The sequence below is a fragment of the Zootoca vivipara genome, chromosome 7, assembly GCF_965207765.1.
Source record: "Zootoca vivipara chromosome 7, rZooViv2.hap1.1, whole genome shotgun sequence".
NCBI classification, from domain to species: domain Eukaryota; kingdom Metazoa; phylum Chordata; class Lepidosauria; order Squamata; family Lacertidae; genus Zootoca; species Zootoca vivipara.
The window spans coordinates 295,454-310,220 of NC_142590.1; the positions used below are offsets into that span (position 1 = coordinate 295,454).

The 14,767-nt window shown below is 46.3% G+C and overlaps 1 protein-coding gene across 7 annotated transcripts in view; it reads left to right on the top strand.

Moving 5' to 3' along the window:
• Nucleotides 1-380: 380 nt before the first annotated feature.
• SUCO (SUN domain containing ossification factor) overlaps nt 381-14,767 on the top strand; it is a 45,621-nt gene continuing 31,234 nt past the window's right edge. For 3 of the 7 annotated variants that reach the window (XM_060276536.2, XM_060276538.2, XM_060276539.2), the window contains exons 1-5: nt 493-808; nt 3,521-3,629; nt 6,062-6,166; nt 11,982-12,127; nt 13,660-13,791. In XM_060276536.2, the coding sequence (XP_060132519.2) occupies nt 741-808; nt 3,521-3,629; nt 6,062-6,166; nt 11,982-12,127; nt 13,660-13,791 (560 nt within the window). In that variant the 5' untranslated portion in view covers nt 493-740. Of the gene's footprint in view, nt 809-3,520; nt 3,630-4,708; nt 4,848-6,061; nt 6,167-11,981; nt 12,128-13,659; nt 13,792-14,767 lie in introns of those variants that run through there. The other 4 variants (XM_060276540.2, XM_088673603.1, XM_088673604.1 and 1 more) reach the window with 2 other exon arrangements.

The window sequence follows — 14,767 nt, forward strand, 5'->3', positions numbered from 1 at the left end:
GCCGGCTGAGGACCAGCCTAGAGCAGCCCTTGCAATGTCACAACCGCAGGTAAAGCATCGTGCAAGAGGAACCCGCAAATTAGGCGCTCGGTGCGCGTCTATAACATGATCACATCGCCGCCGGGGGCCTCGAAGACTATAAAAAGCCCCCGAACCCGCGCGGCGTTTGCGGCAAGCTGACGAAGATAATGCCTGATCTACGAAAGCGATTTAAGGCTCTTGTCGGTTCGTGCTCACGGCGCGTACGTTCCATTAAAAAAACCAAAGCCTTCGCTATTACAGTATACGCCCCCCCCCTGCAACAACCGAGGCAGTTTAGGAGCGAACCGCTAACGCTCCGGCGTTCCTGACGGACACCTCTCACTCCCCGCCATAGCTTTAGGGCGGGGGAGCGCGCGGCCTGTCCGCGGGCGGAGAGGGGCAGAGGTGAAAGGGAAAACTGCCCAATCAGCGACCGCCTTGGAGAAAACGGGCTGTCGATTGGCTGGCTGACGGCCTCTCGGGGCCGTTTTCTTTCGAAACAGAGGGGAAGCGGCCTGGTGCGCAGGCGCGGCTCTTTCTCCCTCCGCTCCTCTCGGCGGTGACGCGTCACATTCCAGCTCAGCGCGTCGCGGATCCAGCGAGGGCAGCGGACGCGGCTGCCGGACCCCTCGCCCCGCTCCCCGCGGCTCTTCTCCGCCCCTCGCCCTCGGGAGGATGCGCCGCCGCCCGCGGGCCCGAGGAGGCAGACGGCGGAGACGATGAAGGAGCCTCCCCGCCGGCTGCTGCTTCTGGCTTCCTCCTGCTTCCTCCTGGGCTGCCTGGCCGGGTGAGTCTCCTCGGCACCCGCGCACACCGAGCCCGGAGTCTCACCGGGGCGCCAGCCCGCCAGCCCGGGATCACGAGCCAGAGCACAAGGAGGCAGGGTCACAAAGAGCCCCGCGGTCGCGACCAAAGGGGAGTTCCGATTCCGAAGGTGCCCCGAGGCAGGAACCCCGCCCCCTTCTGGCCAGGGGGACCTCGGGGCGTCTTAGCGGGACCCCCCCCCTCCCGTACTTTCAGGTGTTTCAGGTCGAGAGTGCTGCTTCTAGGCAGCTCCTTCGCTCCCTCGCTTCCCGTGCATGATTTGGCTCTTTCGCCTTTGCTGGCTGTGAGTTGAGATAAATCGCTAGAAAAGTCAGTAATGCAAGCTTGAACGTGCGGTGAAAAGCGAAAAGGGGGGGATCATCCTGCTCCGATTCTGCTCGTGGACTTCCCGTTGGCATGTGGCTAGCTAGCCCCTGGGAGAGCAGGAGGCTAAGGGCCGGCAGACAGTTATTTGGGTCAGGCAGACAGTTATTTGCAAGGACAGACTAGGATTCTTGGTGCACCATAGCAGTGATGTTGTGTCGCTTCTGCTCCCCAGTACTTAAGCCTGTACATATTGGGGGCTTTCCCCCCCCTTTTTGGCTGTGTTTGGCATAATGACACTGTAAATGTAGTGAACAACTAGCATGTAGGATTATGCTTTCTGTCGAGGGGCTACATTCCTGTAATACGGTAGATCTTAACTACTTAAACTACCATTCTAAAAAAGAAAAGTCAAAGGAGGAAATGGGCCTTGTGTTTGATGAATTTACAAAACCAGTTGAAAAATAACATGCTATTCTTTGTTATCAATGTGTTTTCTCCCACGGGTATGTAAGAGTGCTTTGAAAGCAGAGCAAAGCTGTAGCTAAAGCCAACACTGGCAATTTCTGATGGAAATAAGTGGAGCTTTGACAGGAAGCCACAGATCTCAAACTTCAGGAGGAGAGTAGCAAGCCACATATGCTGCAAAAGCTGTTCTGTGACATACAACCATAGGCACTAACAGTATGTTTGCAGGCTGGTGTATATTTATTTTATTGGCAGGGCTGGATACAAGTATGTATTCTTACGATGCTTTGTGACTTTCGCCAATCTGAATCCCCCTTTGCTTCCAGATAATTTGCTCACATAAGCAGCTTATTCAGCAGATATTTGGGGGCTTCATCCTTTCATTGTTTATTAATAACTGATTAATTTCATTTGTATACCACCCTTCATCCATGGATCTCAGGGCAGTTCACAACATAAAAATACAAGATAGAAACACAAAATACATAATAAAAAGAACAACAAAAAGCCCATAAACCAATAAACCTCCCCCCACAAACATTTAAAAGGGCCTGGTTGAAGAGGAACATTTTCGCCTGGAGGGCAAGACCAATGGATTCAAGTTACAGTAAAGGAGCTTGCGACTAAATATTAGGAATAACTTTCTGACAGTAAGAGCTTCTTTGACAGTGGAACAGTCTCCCTCGGGAAGTGAAAACCTTCATTGGAGGTTTTAAAGCAGAGCTTGGGTAGCCATCTGTCATGGATGCTTTAGTTGATATTTCTGCATTGCAGGGGGCTGGACTAGATGACCCTCAGGATCCCTTCCAACTTGATTTAAGCTTGTATTCTGACAGCAATTATTTAAGCTTGGAGTCTGGCAGGATTTATTCTTCACAAATCCATGCTAACTCCTACAAATCACTATATTATCAAGATATTTGCAGATTGACCTGTTTATAATATGTTCTAGTACATTACCTTGTGTTAGAGTTAGACTATCCAGTAAAAGGTAAAGGGACCCCTGACCATTAGGTCCAGTCATGGAGGACTCTGGGGTTGCGGCACTCATCTCGCATTACTGGCCGAGGGAACCGGCGTACAGCTTCCGGGTCATGTGGCCAGCATGATTAAGCCACTTCTGGCGAACCAGAGCAGTGCACGGAAACACCGTTTACCTTTCTGCCAGAGTGGTACCTATTCATCTACTTGCACTTTGACGTGCTTTCAAACTGCTAGGTTGGCAGGAGCAGGGACCAAGCAACGGGAGCTCACCCCGTTGCGGGGATTTGAACTACCGACCTTCTGATTGGCAAGCCCTAGGCTCTGTGGTTTAACCCACAGCACCACCCGGGTCCCAGACTATCCAGTATTTAGGTTTTTTGGGTCTTCCTCTTTCACTATTTTGAAGATTAGTAGAAGAGTTTGGATTTGATATCCTGCTTTATCACTACCCTAAGGAGTCTCAAAGTGGCTAACATTCTCCTTTCCCTTCCTCCCCCACAACAGACACCCTGGGAGGTGAGTGGGGTTGAGAGACTTCAGAGAAGTGTGAGTAGGCCAAGGTCACCCAACAGCTGCATGTGGAGGAGCAGAGACACGAACCCAGTTCCCCAGATTACGAGTCTACCGCTCTTAACCGCTACACCACACTGGCTCCCAGTACAATATTTGCCTGTCTCATCCTTGCATGCAGGCCATTCTCCAGGTTTGCTCATACTTTGAACCCTCACTTTTCAGGTTGTATTTGTGAGGGTGCATCCAATTCCCTTTTTGGGCAAAGCAGGAGTTGAGTAGGTAACTTGGTTTTTGTTTTTGTTTTTGCGGGTCAGGGCATATTTGATCATCCTTGCCTCGCCCTCTCATGGCATCAGCCATGACATAACTACCTGTCTGTATAAGTGTGGTTTTGTTCTCTTAACAGATTACCCAGCTGGCATGTCTTTTGTAAAGAGAGTCCTTCCTCTGGCTCTTTGCATTTACCAAATGAGAACTGTCCCTTGGCAAACATGGACGAGAATATCCAGGAAAAGGTAACGGCCTAGAACAAACTGAACAGCTTTATTGGGGAATTGCATGCCATGCCATGAATAAATGTCTTACTTGCAGGATTCTTTAAAGGCTGCTTTAAATTAAGAGGAAATGTTTAAATTGAAACAACAACTCAGAATGGCTTTCTTTTTCTATACATTATGGAACCTAAATTATTGAAACCTAATGATTTTCTAAAACAAGCTTATCTGTGTCTTAAGATTCCTTGGCCATCTCTCTTGAGTTACACCCAAAGCAGCCTCTGTGAAATGGCCCTCCCAAAAGGTGGTGACAGCAGGATCTTTGCTACATGTATCTGAGAAGATAAAATCAGGCAATCCCCCAGCCTTTGGAGCATCTCCCAGAATGGATTTCATGTCACCACAGTGGGTAGTTGGGAATTGCCGTATGTTCCGGCGCATAAGACGACTGGGCATATAAGACGACCCCCAACTTTTCCAGTTAAAATACAGAGTTTGGGATATACTTGCCATGTAAGACTACCCCTCTTCCAACGCACAACAAATAACAATTTTTAAAAATCAGATTTGATTTCAATATGGTAATTTTAATTCAATTGCTTATGACATGCAGGTACTTAACAGGAAAACTGTCACTTATATACATAAGGCTGTTTGTCATCAAACATGTAAACATAAAACAGTGCAAGTGGACCAAACGTTTCCTAATTCACTCTAAAGCTGAAAGGAAGGATAAGACAATAAACCCATGGGAGCTGCCATGCTGATTGTTTTCTAAGCTGTCAACCAAACTGGAACTGGTGATGATAGGAGGAAGATAACAAACAATAGAGAGAGAGAGCAAGTGCCGGGCAAGTCCCTGGCGAGTTAGCAACGCCCCTCATAACCGCAAGCTATAGTATTTTTACAGGTTTTGCTGGTGTGACAGTTTCCGATGACAAAGTGAGGGGGCGCCTCACCGGGAAGGTGTAAGTGAAGGGCGGAGCAAGCTGCAGGTGTCCGGGACTCTCGGGGTATGGAAGGCAGAGAAGGAGGTACGGTAATAGGATACAAGGGTGGGCCAGACGGGTGAAAGAGGCGTGTTTTTCTGTGCACAGTGCTGCTCTATCTCTTTTTTCCATACCCTGAGAGTCCCGGACGCCTGCAGCTTGCTCCACCCTTCACTTACACCTTCCCGGTGAGGCGCCCCCTCACCTCGTCAGCGGGACCGCCTTAAGTCACTTCTTTCCAGGAATCCTGGTGAGTGGATTTTCTTCTACTGTACTTGTATAGCGCCGCCCTTGCTGCTTTCATACGGTCGCCGCGTGTGGCGGGGATGCGGCCACGGCCATTTTTGAGCTCCCCCCACCGTATGCAGCGACCACAGATTCTCCATTCTGGCTCGGATGTTTCAGCACCCGCCCTATAAGACAACCCCCAACTTTTGAAAAGATTTTCCTGGGTTAAAAAGTCGTCTTATCCGCCGGAAAATACGGTATTCTTCTACAGGTGCTGCTTTGGATGCAGTCTGCTGTAAACAGTGCAACCATTGTTAAAGATTTACACAAGGGTGGCCTTGATTGTTTTTGTTGCAACAGACCTTGTGGCCCCTTGAAGAATAGCTATTTTAATTACATATATTATCATGCGTGCTGTCCAATGTCATGCGATTGGACTCTCCAGAGTGAATTTGGTAGGAACTGAATGGGGTAGGAGAGGAAGAGAAGTCCTCCTCATGCAGCAGGGATAATCCTGTAGGCCAGCTAACTCCATTAGATGTCACCCTATGACAGGGTTTCTCAAATTTGGGTCTCCAGCTGTTGCTGGACTACATTTCCCTGATGGGAGTTGTACTCCCAACAACCGCTGGGGACCCAAGTTTGAGAAACACTGCCTATGGCATAGGTAGGCAGACTAAGGCCCGGGGGCTGGATCCGGCCCAATCGCCTTCTAAATCTGGCCCGCGGATGGTCCGGGAATCAGCATGAGTAGAATGTGCCTTTTATTTAAAATGCATTTCTGGGTTATATGTGGGGACTGCCTGGTGTTTTTACATGAGTAGAATATGTGTTTTTACTTAAAATGCATCTCTGGGCTATTTGTGGGGCATAGGAACTCGTTCATATTTTTTTCCAAAATATAGTCGTCCCCCTCCCAGGTCTGAGGGACAGTGGACAGGTTTGCTGACCCCTGGCCTATGGCATCAGTCTGCATCAACTTCGGCCATAATGTTTTTGTTTTTTTAAGATGCCAGAGGTCTCTTTGTGTTTGCTAAATGTCAGTCATTGTAAGGTCTTAAAGTTAAACAATTGAAGACACTCTCTAGATCATGTTTTGGTGCATGCAAAATGGTAAAAGATTAGACTAAAAAATGTCTTTTAGGATTAAAAGTACCTCCTCGGAGCTGAAGTTTCCCTGCAAAGCTTGTCAGCTGCATCTATCTATCTAAATACATTTCTGTATCTTTCCACTAGGAGGAGACCCATGGATCCATTGGAATGGATTCTTTAGAGCACATTGAATCCAGTATAAACAGCCATCCTGAAGAATGTTTAGTTGACTGCACAAAGCAGAAAGAGGCAAGTCTTTGGGGATATGTCTATTCTTTTAGCCATGATCCATGGCTCTGAGCTTTGGAGTGGTCATGGCAGCGCTTGAAACTCCCCTGGCGGAGTTCCAACGGTAGGGAATGGTCTGTTGGCAAGCAGTTTCAGAAGTCTTGTTGCTCTGTATTGTGTCTGAGACTTGAGATAAAACTTTCCTCCTGCTGCCTGAGTGATCTGCCACCGCTTGCTCTGCTCTGCTGGTCAGCTGGTAGGGGCTGCAGTCACAGGAGCTGAAAGGCTTCCCCTGCTCCATGTGGCTGCGCCTGCACTACCTGGCTTGCTCTGGCTGGGCTTCCTTCTCTCCTCCATCTGCTGCTGTGAGAAAGAGCCAGGGAGGGAGGGAGAAGTAGAGGACGGGACTTTGGGGGAACTTTCCCCGAGGTACAGTGGGGGGGGGGAAAGTATTTGATCCCCTGCTAAATTTGCCCGTTTGCCCCCTGACAAAGAAATGACCAGTCCATAATTTTAATGGTAGGTTTATTGTAGCCGTGAGAGACAGAATAACAACAGGAGAAACCCCAGAAACCCAGAAGACAAAAGTTAGAGATGGATGTACATTATAATGAGTGAAATAAGTATTTGATCCCTTTGCAAAAGATGACTTAGTATTTGGTGGCTAAACCCTTGTTGGCAATTACAGACGTTTCTTGAAGGTGGCCACCAGGTTTGCACACATCTCGGGAGGTATTTTGTCCCACTCCTCTTTGTAGATTCTCTCCAATTCAGTAAGATTTTGAGGCTGATGTGTAGCTACTTGAACCTTCAGCTCCCTCCACAGATTTTCAATGGGATTAAGGTCTGGAGACTGGCTAGGACACTCCAGGACCTTAATGTGCTGCTTCTTGAGCCACTCCTTTGTTGCCTTGGCCGTGTGTTTTGAGTCATTGTCATGTTGGAATGCCCATCCTTGACCCATTTTCAATGCCCTGGCTGAGGGAAGGAGGTGCTCACCCAAGATTTGACGATACATGGCCCCATGCGGTGAAGGTGTCCTGTCCCCTTAGCAGAAAAACACCCCCAAAGCATAATATGTCCCCCTCCATGTTTGACAGTTGGGATGGTGTTCTTGGGTCATAGGCAACATTCCTCCTCCTCCTCCTCCTCCAAACACGGCAAGTTGAGTTGATGCCAAAGAGCTCAATTTTGGTCTCATCTGACCACAACACTTTCACCCACTTCTCCTCTGGGTCATTCAGATGTGCATTGGCAAACTGCAGACGGGCCTTTACATGTCCTGTCTTGAGCAAAGGGACCTTGCGGGCTCTGCAAGATCTCAATCCCTCACGGCGTAGTGTGTTACCAGCTGTTTTCATGGTGACATTGGTCCCAGCTGCCCTGAGATCATTGACAAGTTCCCCCCGTGTAGTTCTGGGCTGCTTCATCACCGTTCTCCTCATCATTGCAACTCCACGAGATGAGATCTTGCATGGAGCCCCAGACCGAGGGAGGCCGACAGTTATTTTGTGTTTCTCCCATTTGCCAATTATTGCACCAACTGTTGTCACCTTCTCACCAAGCTGCTTGGCAATAGTCTTGTAGCCCAGCCTTGCGCAGGTCTAGAATCTGGTCCCTGACATCCTTGGACAGCTCTTTGGTCTTGGTCAGGGTGGCTACTTTGGAATCTGCTGGATTGATTGCTTCTCTCGAGAGGTGTCTTTTGTACAGGTACTGTAACGAGCTGGGATTACAGGTAAGACCTCTCCCTTACAGCAGGTGCTTCTAATCTCAGCTCATTACATACAGTGAAGGTACCAGGTAGCTTGACATCTGGCTGGTTGATAGGGGATCAAATATTTATTTCACTCATTATAATGCACATCCATCTTGGGCTTCTGGGGTTTTTCCTGTTGTTATTCTGTCTCTCACAGCTACAATACACCTGGCATTAAAATTATGGACCGGTCATTTCTTTGTCAGAGGGCAAACGGGCAAATTTAGCAGGGGGTCAAATACTTGCCCCCTCACTGTAGCTATTGGAAAAGTGCCTCACGTGTGGTCTAAACCAGTGGTCCTCAACCTTGGGCCTCCAGATGTTTTTGTTTTTTTTTTTTAACATACTTTTTATTAATTTTACAAAATACAAAAAAACAAAAAAATGGTACATACTTAAACCCCTTTTCCACCTCCTTCCTACCCACCCACATGGGTCCTCCCCTGCCACAGAAGTATCCCATGTTTGTGAACAGTCAGAAATGGTCCATTTTATGCTTGGATTTCTGTCCTCCTCCCCCTCCCCTGACCCCAAAGCCCCCCCCTGCCACCAGGGAGCTCCAGCAAACCAGGGCAGTACGCAGGAGGACATCCATCCAACCATCTATTGTTATACCAAAAAAAGAGAAAAATATAAATAGGAAAAAAAGGGGAAAAAGAAAGGGCGAAGAAAAAAAAGAAAAAGAAAAAAACAATACAAAACAGAAAAATTTTTCTTGCATTCATAGTTGAAAAACCATATTTTATGGGCTTCCCCTCCCCCCCTTCCCCGGTTTTCATCCCTTTTTTATCATCTGCAACAGTTTCTTACTTTATAAAAATACACCTTTGTATCTTATACAACTTATAAATCAATTGTTAACATTTTCATCTAATATTCAAATCACTGAAAATTCAAACTCCCATTTTCTCTTCCCGTGCCTAATTTTTTTTTCTCCCTCTATAAGCCTCCATATTTTCACATTTTCCAAAATCCATTCACTTTTAAAACTATAACTATTCTCAATTTAACCTTACATCCCCGATTACCGGCTCCACCCCCCCCCCAATCCAGCAAATTCCAAAATCAGCAGACCAGTTATAAACCTGTTAATCCATCCTTATAATCACAACATCACTTTCCCTTCACCCCACCCCCTGTTTACAGTCTCTTGCCATCCAGGTCACCATACAGGACCCCTGAATTTCTTCTCTTCTCTGCATATTTTTTCCTTCTTCCCTGTGGGCGTTCTGGAGTTCCAATAATACCAGTCGTGCCCCCCTCAAAGGCAGGGCACTCCATCCAACTTTTTGTAGAGTAGAGTCATCATTTTTTTCATGGTGTGTTTCATTTTGTGTTGAATCATCACAGTCCTCATCTTCATCTTTTCCTTCCCCATCATTGTCATTCTCACATTGCTCTTTTTCAGTGTCAAAAGCTTCATCTCCTAGAAAATCATATTCCGCCATCACCTCCTGAAATTTCTGCTGTAACTCCTGTCGTCGTGTCTCCTCTTGACATAACTCTATTCTTGTTTCCCACATTAAGGTCAAAACAGACCGCTGGAACTCAGGGGAACACTTTTTTGTTGACATATTTCAGTCCTGCCAAGGTCAAAACTTATCACGTGGGGTGGAATATGATCACAGTTTATTTTCTCGACTCCATTTTAACAAGCTGGCTGCATTCTTCAAGTCTTGTTAACAATAAAGTTCGAACTCACATTTCACAAGCACTTAAGCCAAAAAAGAAATTCCACAAAGTCCAGAAATACAAAGTGAAGTAAAAATTGACTTATAAATCCTGATCAACTCACTGGATTGCCTGGGCTGCCGGCTCCCGAGGGAAAGAAAGGTTTTTCTTAGGCTTTACCTCATTGCTGCAGGGCAGTCATAAACCACAGTCTCTCTCCCCTTTTCACCCTGCATCAAAGGGGATATTCTCTTTGATGCCTTTGAGGGATCCTTTTGAATTACAAATCTTCTGTTTATGGCTTCGGGTTTCTATTTACTGTCTCTTTGTTGCCGTGGGGGGGGGTGGCTTCCTCTTTTCTCCCCTCTCTCCCAGACCAAATTGTTTTATAATCCAAATCGTGAGGTTACTTACAGTCTTTTCCAATCGTTTTATTTTCGGAAGAATCCAGCGCTCTCCGCCTTCGGCTTGAAGCTTCTCCCTGCTAGAATAACGTTGCCGCTCAAAATGGCCCCCGCGACTTCTACCCTCCTCGCTCCGGAGCTCTTATTAGAGCTAACCGAAGAGTTGGGGAGTCCGGATTGGGTCTGTGCCGAGCAAATTGCCCTCGGGACGCCCTTCCCGAGGTTCTAAGGGGCGCAGCGTTGCTCTCGCTGCCCTCCCCACTCCTAGCAGAGACGGGCCGTCTCGGAGACGAGACGAAACCCCGCCGATCGACGCTGGCGCTGAACCCGGAAGCCCCTCCAGATGTTTTTGGCCTACAACTCCCATGATCCCTAGCTAGCAGGACCAGTGGTCAGGGATGATGGAAATTGTAGTCTCAAAACATCTGGAGGCCCAAGGTTGAGGACCACTGGTCTAAACCACTGAGCCCCTTGGGCTTGCTGATTGGAAGGTTGGCGGTTTGAATCCGCATGATGGGGTGAGCTCCTGTTGCTCTGTCCCAGCTCCTCCCAACCTAGCAATTTGAAAGTATACCAGTGCAAGTAGATAAATAAGTGCCGCTGTGGCAGGAAGGTAAATGGCGTTTCCGTGCACTCTGGCACTTGTCCCAGTGTTTCATTGCGCCAGAAGCGGTTTAGTAATGCTGGCCACATGACCTGGAAAAGCTGTCTGTGGACAAACGCTGACTCCTTTGGCCTTAAAAGTGAGATGAGCACCGCAACCCCATAGTCACCTTTGACTGGACTTAACCATCCAGGGGTCCTTTACATTTTTTGCCTTCTCTCTCCCTCCCCCTCTCTCTCCCCCTCTCCCCTTCCCTCCCCCCATTGCAAGGGGGGGGAAGATCAACACAGAGGGCCCTTTCCACCCCCAGGGTGGGGGGAATGTTGTGGGGTTGGGGTGCTGAAGAGACAGGGGTGGGTGTGTCTCTGTGGCTCAGCTGTGTTTGTGCTTCTCTATAAGAGGGAGGAGGCTGAGAAAGAGCAAAGGCAGGAGGAGGGGAGCCATGGGGTGGGTGTGGAAGGTTTTTATCCTGGAGTAAATCTACACACCTCAGAGAGCCTGTCTGAGTGCCGGGTGTGAAGGAGCTGCCACTGTGGGAGGAGGGAAGGAGGCTGATATCATTATACAGTTTAAAGGTTGTGTTGTTTTGCACCTATTGGTTGAAGGGTTTGAAGGATTTATTTAGCCTTTTATCTTCCTTTCGGGCACCACCTCTGTGGAAGCTATACTGTTTTCACCCAGTTATTTACTTCATAAAATGGATATATCACATGAGTGTAAAAAAACCCAACAGCCCTCACACAGGTTTAAAAAGGAATGAAACAATAAAATACCGGCAAAGCCCTTTGACCAACTGGCCATTGTGGTCTCTGGCTGGTCAGCTCCAACCCTGGCATCTCTCTGCTGTGACAGCCCTCAAGGGAAAGTCAGCACCAGCAACATTTGTGCAATGGATCTTTTCCACCATTGAACTAGGTGGAGCTGGTTTGGCTGCTAATCCTATTTATGGCAGTCGTTGTATAGAGGCTTTTCTCAAGGAGTGGCTGGGGAACCCAGCCAGATGGGTGGGGTATAAATTATAACATGATTCTTATTCTTGTTGAGGGTACTAAGTGCAGCTCAAGTCTACTGGCACTATGAGAATAAGAAGCGCTTGAATTTTCCACAAGGAACCTTAAGTATTTGCTAGGCTAATTCAGTTGAGTGCTGCCCCCGTCCCAACAAATAGATCCTGATAGCAGCATTTCATATATGTAGTTTTAGTAAGATGAACCACTTGACTATCATGGTGAATTGTATTAAGGCTCAAAGGTTAGTTTTTACTTGTCCCAACTTGCTTGTGGTTGGCTTACCCTGTGAAATAGCAGCCTTGTAGGCGTCACTATTCTTTTTTGGAATTCTGCAAATTGGGCAGATGCTGGAACTGATTCTAAAGTGTATATTGACATTTTTGAACAGAACGTGGAGATGGGGGAATTGAGGACACCTGAAATTGAGGCACAGCCTTCAGTGGATTCCAGTGACGGTTCTTTTAGTGTAGCTGATATCCCTGATAGTACTTTCAGCATATCTACCTCGGAGATCTCACCAGTCTCTCAGCCCAGGTAAGCTATTCATTTTTTTGTTCATTTCCGCATCATATTACATCAAGAGGCATTTCACCTGCTGGAGATACTTTCTGATCAAGCAGTTTATAATTTTTCTATTAAAAATAACCTTTCATCTGTTCTAAACAGAAACTGAAAGAAGTGTGAACCTGTAAGATATTGTCAGGGACTGGACTGAGAAATGATGGGAGACCCCCCCCCCCTCTGCTGAACATTTCCATTGATTTAGAACAGTGGTTTGCAGAGGGGCATAGTCCTGAGGGGAAAAGCTGGGAAATACTGGGTGAGGAACATCTAGAAGAGGAAACACCAGGAGAGAGACAGACAGCTGGCAGATTCACTGTCTTTAGAAAGCATTCCTGACCCCCCTTTGCCTAAGACTAGACGGGCTTTGAGAGTGATAGAACAGAAAGCACAGCAGCAACAAGCTCAGATTACCCGACATAGGAGTGATGTAGATTAATGGGGACAGAGGGGGTGAACCTTTACTGGGAGCAACACCATTCCTAGAGAGATATGCATTCCTTTGTCTCTCGCTGTGATTATTAAAAAAAAAAGGTAATGCTCCTTTCTTTTGATCTGCTTATTTGCTGCCACCAGGGGAGGGATCTGATTCCCCGAAGCCTGACAGATATGTAGCCAACACACTGCATTATGTATTATATATACTGTATTCACTTTAAGAAAACTATGCTAGATTATCAGCTCTTCTCTGACTCGATTCATTCATGGCAGCAACTGATACCACATTAAAGTTAGGAAACTGCATTTGTTTTAAGTTGAATTATATTGACAAGGGTAGTATTGCTCCATAGCGAAAGATTCACTATTGGCATTTCTAATAATGCCAGTACAACAACAAAACCGTTTATTGTGAGGACCATGCCTGTACACAAATATCAACACAAATAATGCCAGTAAAGTTGCACACTTTCTGCAAGAAATAATATAATAAGTTATTATTTATTAATATTATTATCCCTCATTTTTTCCAGACTGGGACTCAAGCAGTGTATACAAATATATGCAAAAATGTAAAAACGTATAAAAGATGTTCCCTTACATATACTGTTTCATATACAGTGGTACCTCGACTTACGAACGACTTGACAACCGAATTTTTCGACTTACGAGTGGGGCAAATGGCCGCACGCTTACGAATTTCTTGACATCCAAACGGAAACAGCGGCGGTTTTAGATAGGGTTTTATCGACTTACGAAATTTTAGATGGGGTTGCTTCGACTTACAAATTTTTTCCGTTTCCAATGCATTCCTATGGGAAATCGCGTTTCCAATGGCGCTTTTCGACTTACGAATTTTTCGACCTATGAAGGTGCCTTCGAAACGGATTAAATTCGTAAGTCGAGGCACCACTGCATTGGGCTGTATGCAGTTCTTTGTCTTCTGTGGTTACCAGGCAACTGCTTTAATACAAGGGTGCTTTGATGTGTGAAAGTATTAGAAATTCCAGCAAAAGCATTAGTTCTTTCAGAGAAGTAAAAAGCATGTTTGTTTTCTTTTCCTTCAGTGCAATAGAAAACTCCAGTGCTGATATCCCTGTAGCTGAAGCCGAGCAGTCAGAGCCGGACTGTGACCTGGGTGGGGCACTGGAGGGGGAGCCTGAGAGTGACTCTGCATCTCTTGATACTTCACCAGAGGGGTGAGTAGCAAAATAACTGCTGCGATAGGCTGCTCCATTGATTTTCATTCTTATTTATTTATTTTTAATTATCATGTCTATTCTTCAAAGAGATGCAAGGTGGCTAACCAGTGCCGGATTTACGTATAAGCTAAGCAAGCTAAAGGTTAGGGCCCCACTCTCTTGGGGCCCCCAGAAAAATTTAAAGGAAAAAACCCCTGGATGTAATAGTAATTATTTCACTATTAACATAATTCTTAATTGTATTTCACTATTAATATACTATTAATATACTGGGCTGCATCAATAGGCGTATAGCATCTAGATCAAGGGAAGTAATAGTACCACTGTATTCCGCTCTGGTCGGACCTCACCTGGAGTACTGTGTCCAATTCTGGGCACCACAGTTCAAGAAGGATACTGATAAGCTGGAACGTGTCCAGAGGAGGGCAACCAAAATGGTCAAAGGCCTGGAAATGATGCCTTATGAGGAACGGCTTAGGGAGCTGTGTATGTTTAGCCTGGAGAAGAGAAGGTTAAGGGGTGATATGATAGCCATGTTCAAATATATAAAAGGATGTCATATAGAGGAGGGTGAAAGGTTGTTTTCTGCTGCTCCAGAGAAGCAGACATGGAGCAATGGATTCAAACTACAAGGAAGAAGATTCCACCTAAACATTAGGAAGAACTTCCTGACAGTAAGAGCTGTTCGACAGTGGAATTTGCTACCAAGGAGTGTGGTGGAGTCTCCTTCTTTGGAGGTCTTTAAGCAGAGGCTTGCCAGCCATCTGTCAGGAATGCTTTGGTGGTGTTTCCTTTTTTTTTTTTTAAAAAAATATTTTTATTAATTTTCCAATTAAAACCAATTATATCACATTCAATATTTCAAATTATACACATATATATATCAATCAGACCGAATGTTATGCCAAATCATCTAAAGAATTTTTTATTTGGGTTCCCATGCTTCAAGAAATTGGGAATTCCTCGCAACTGT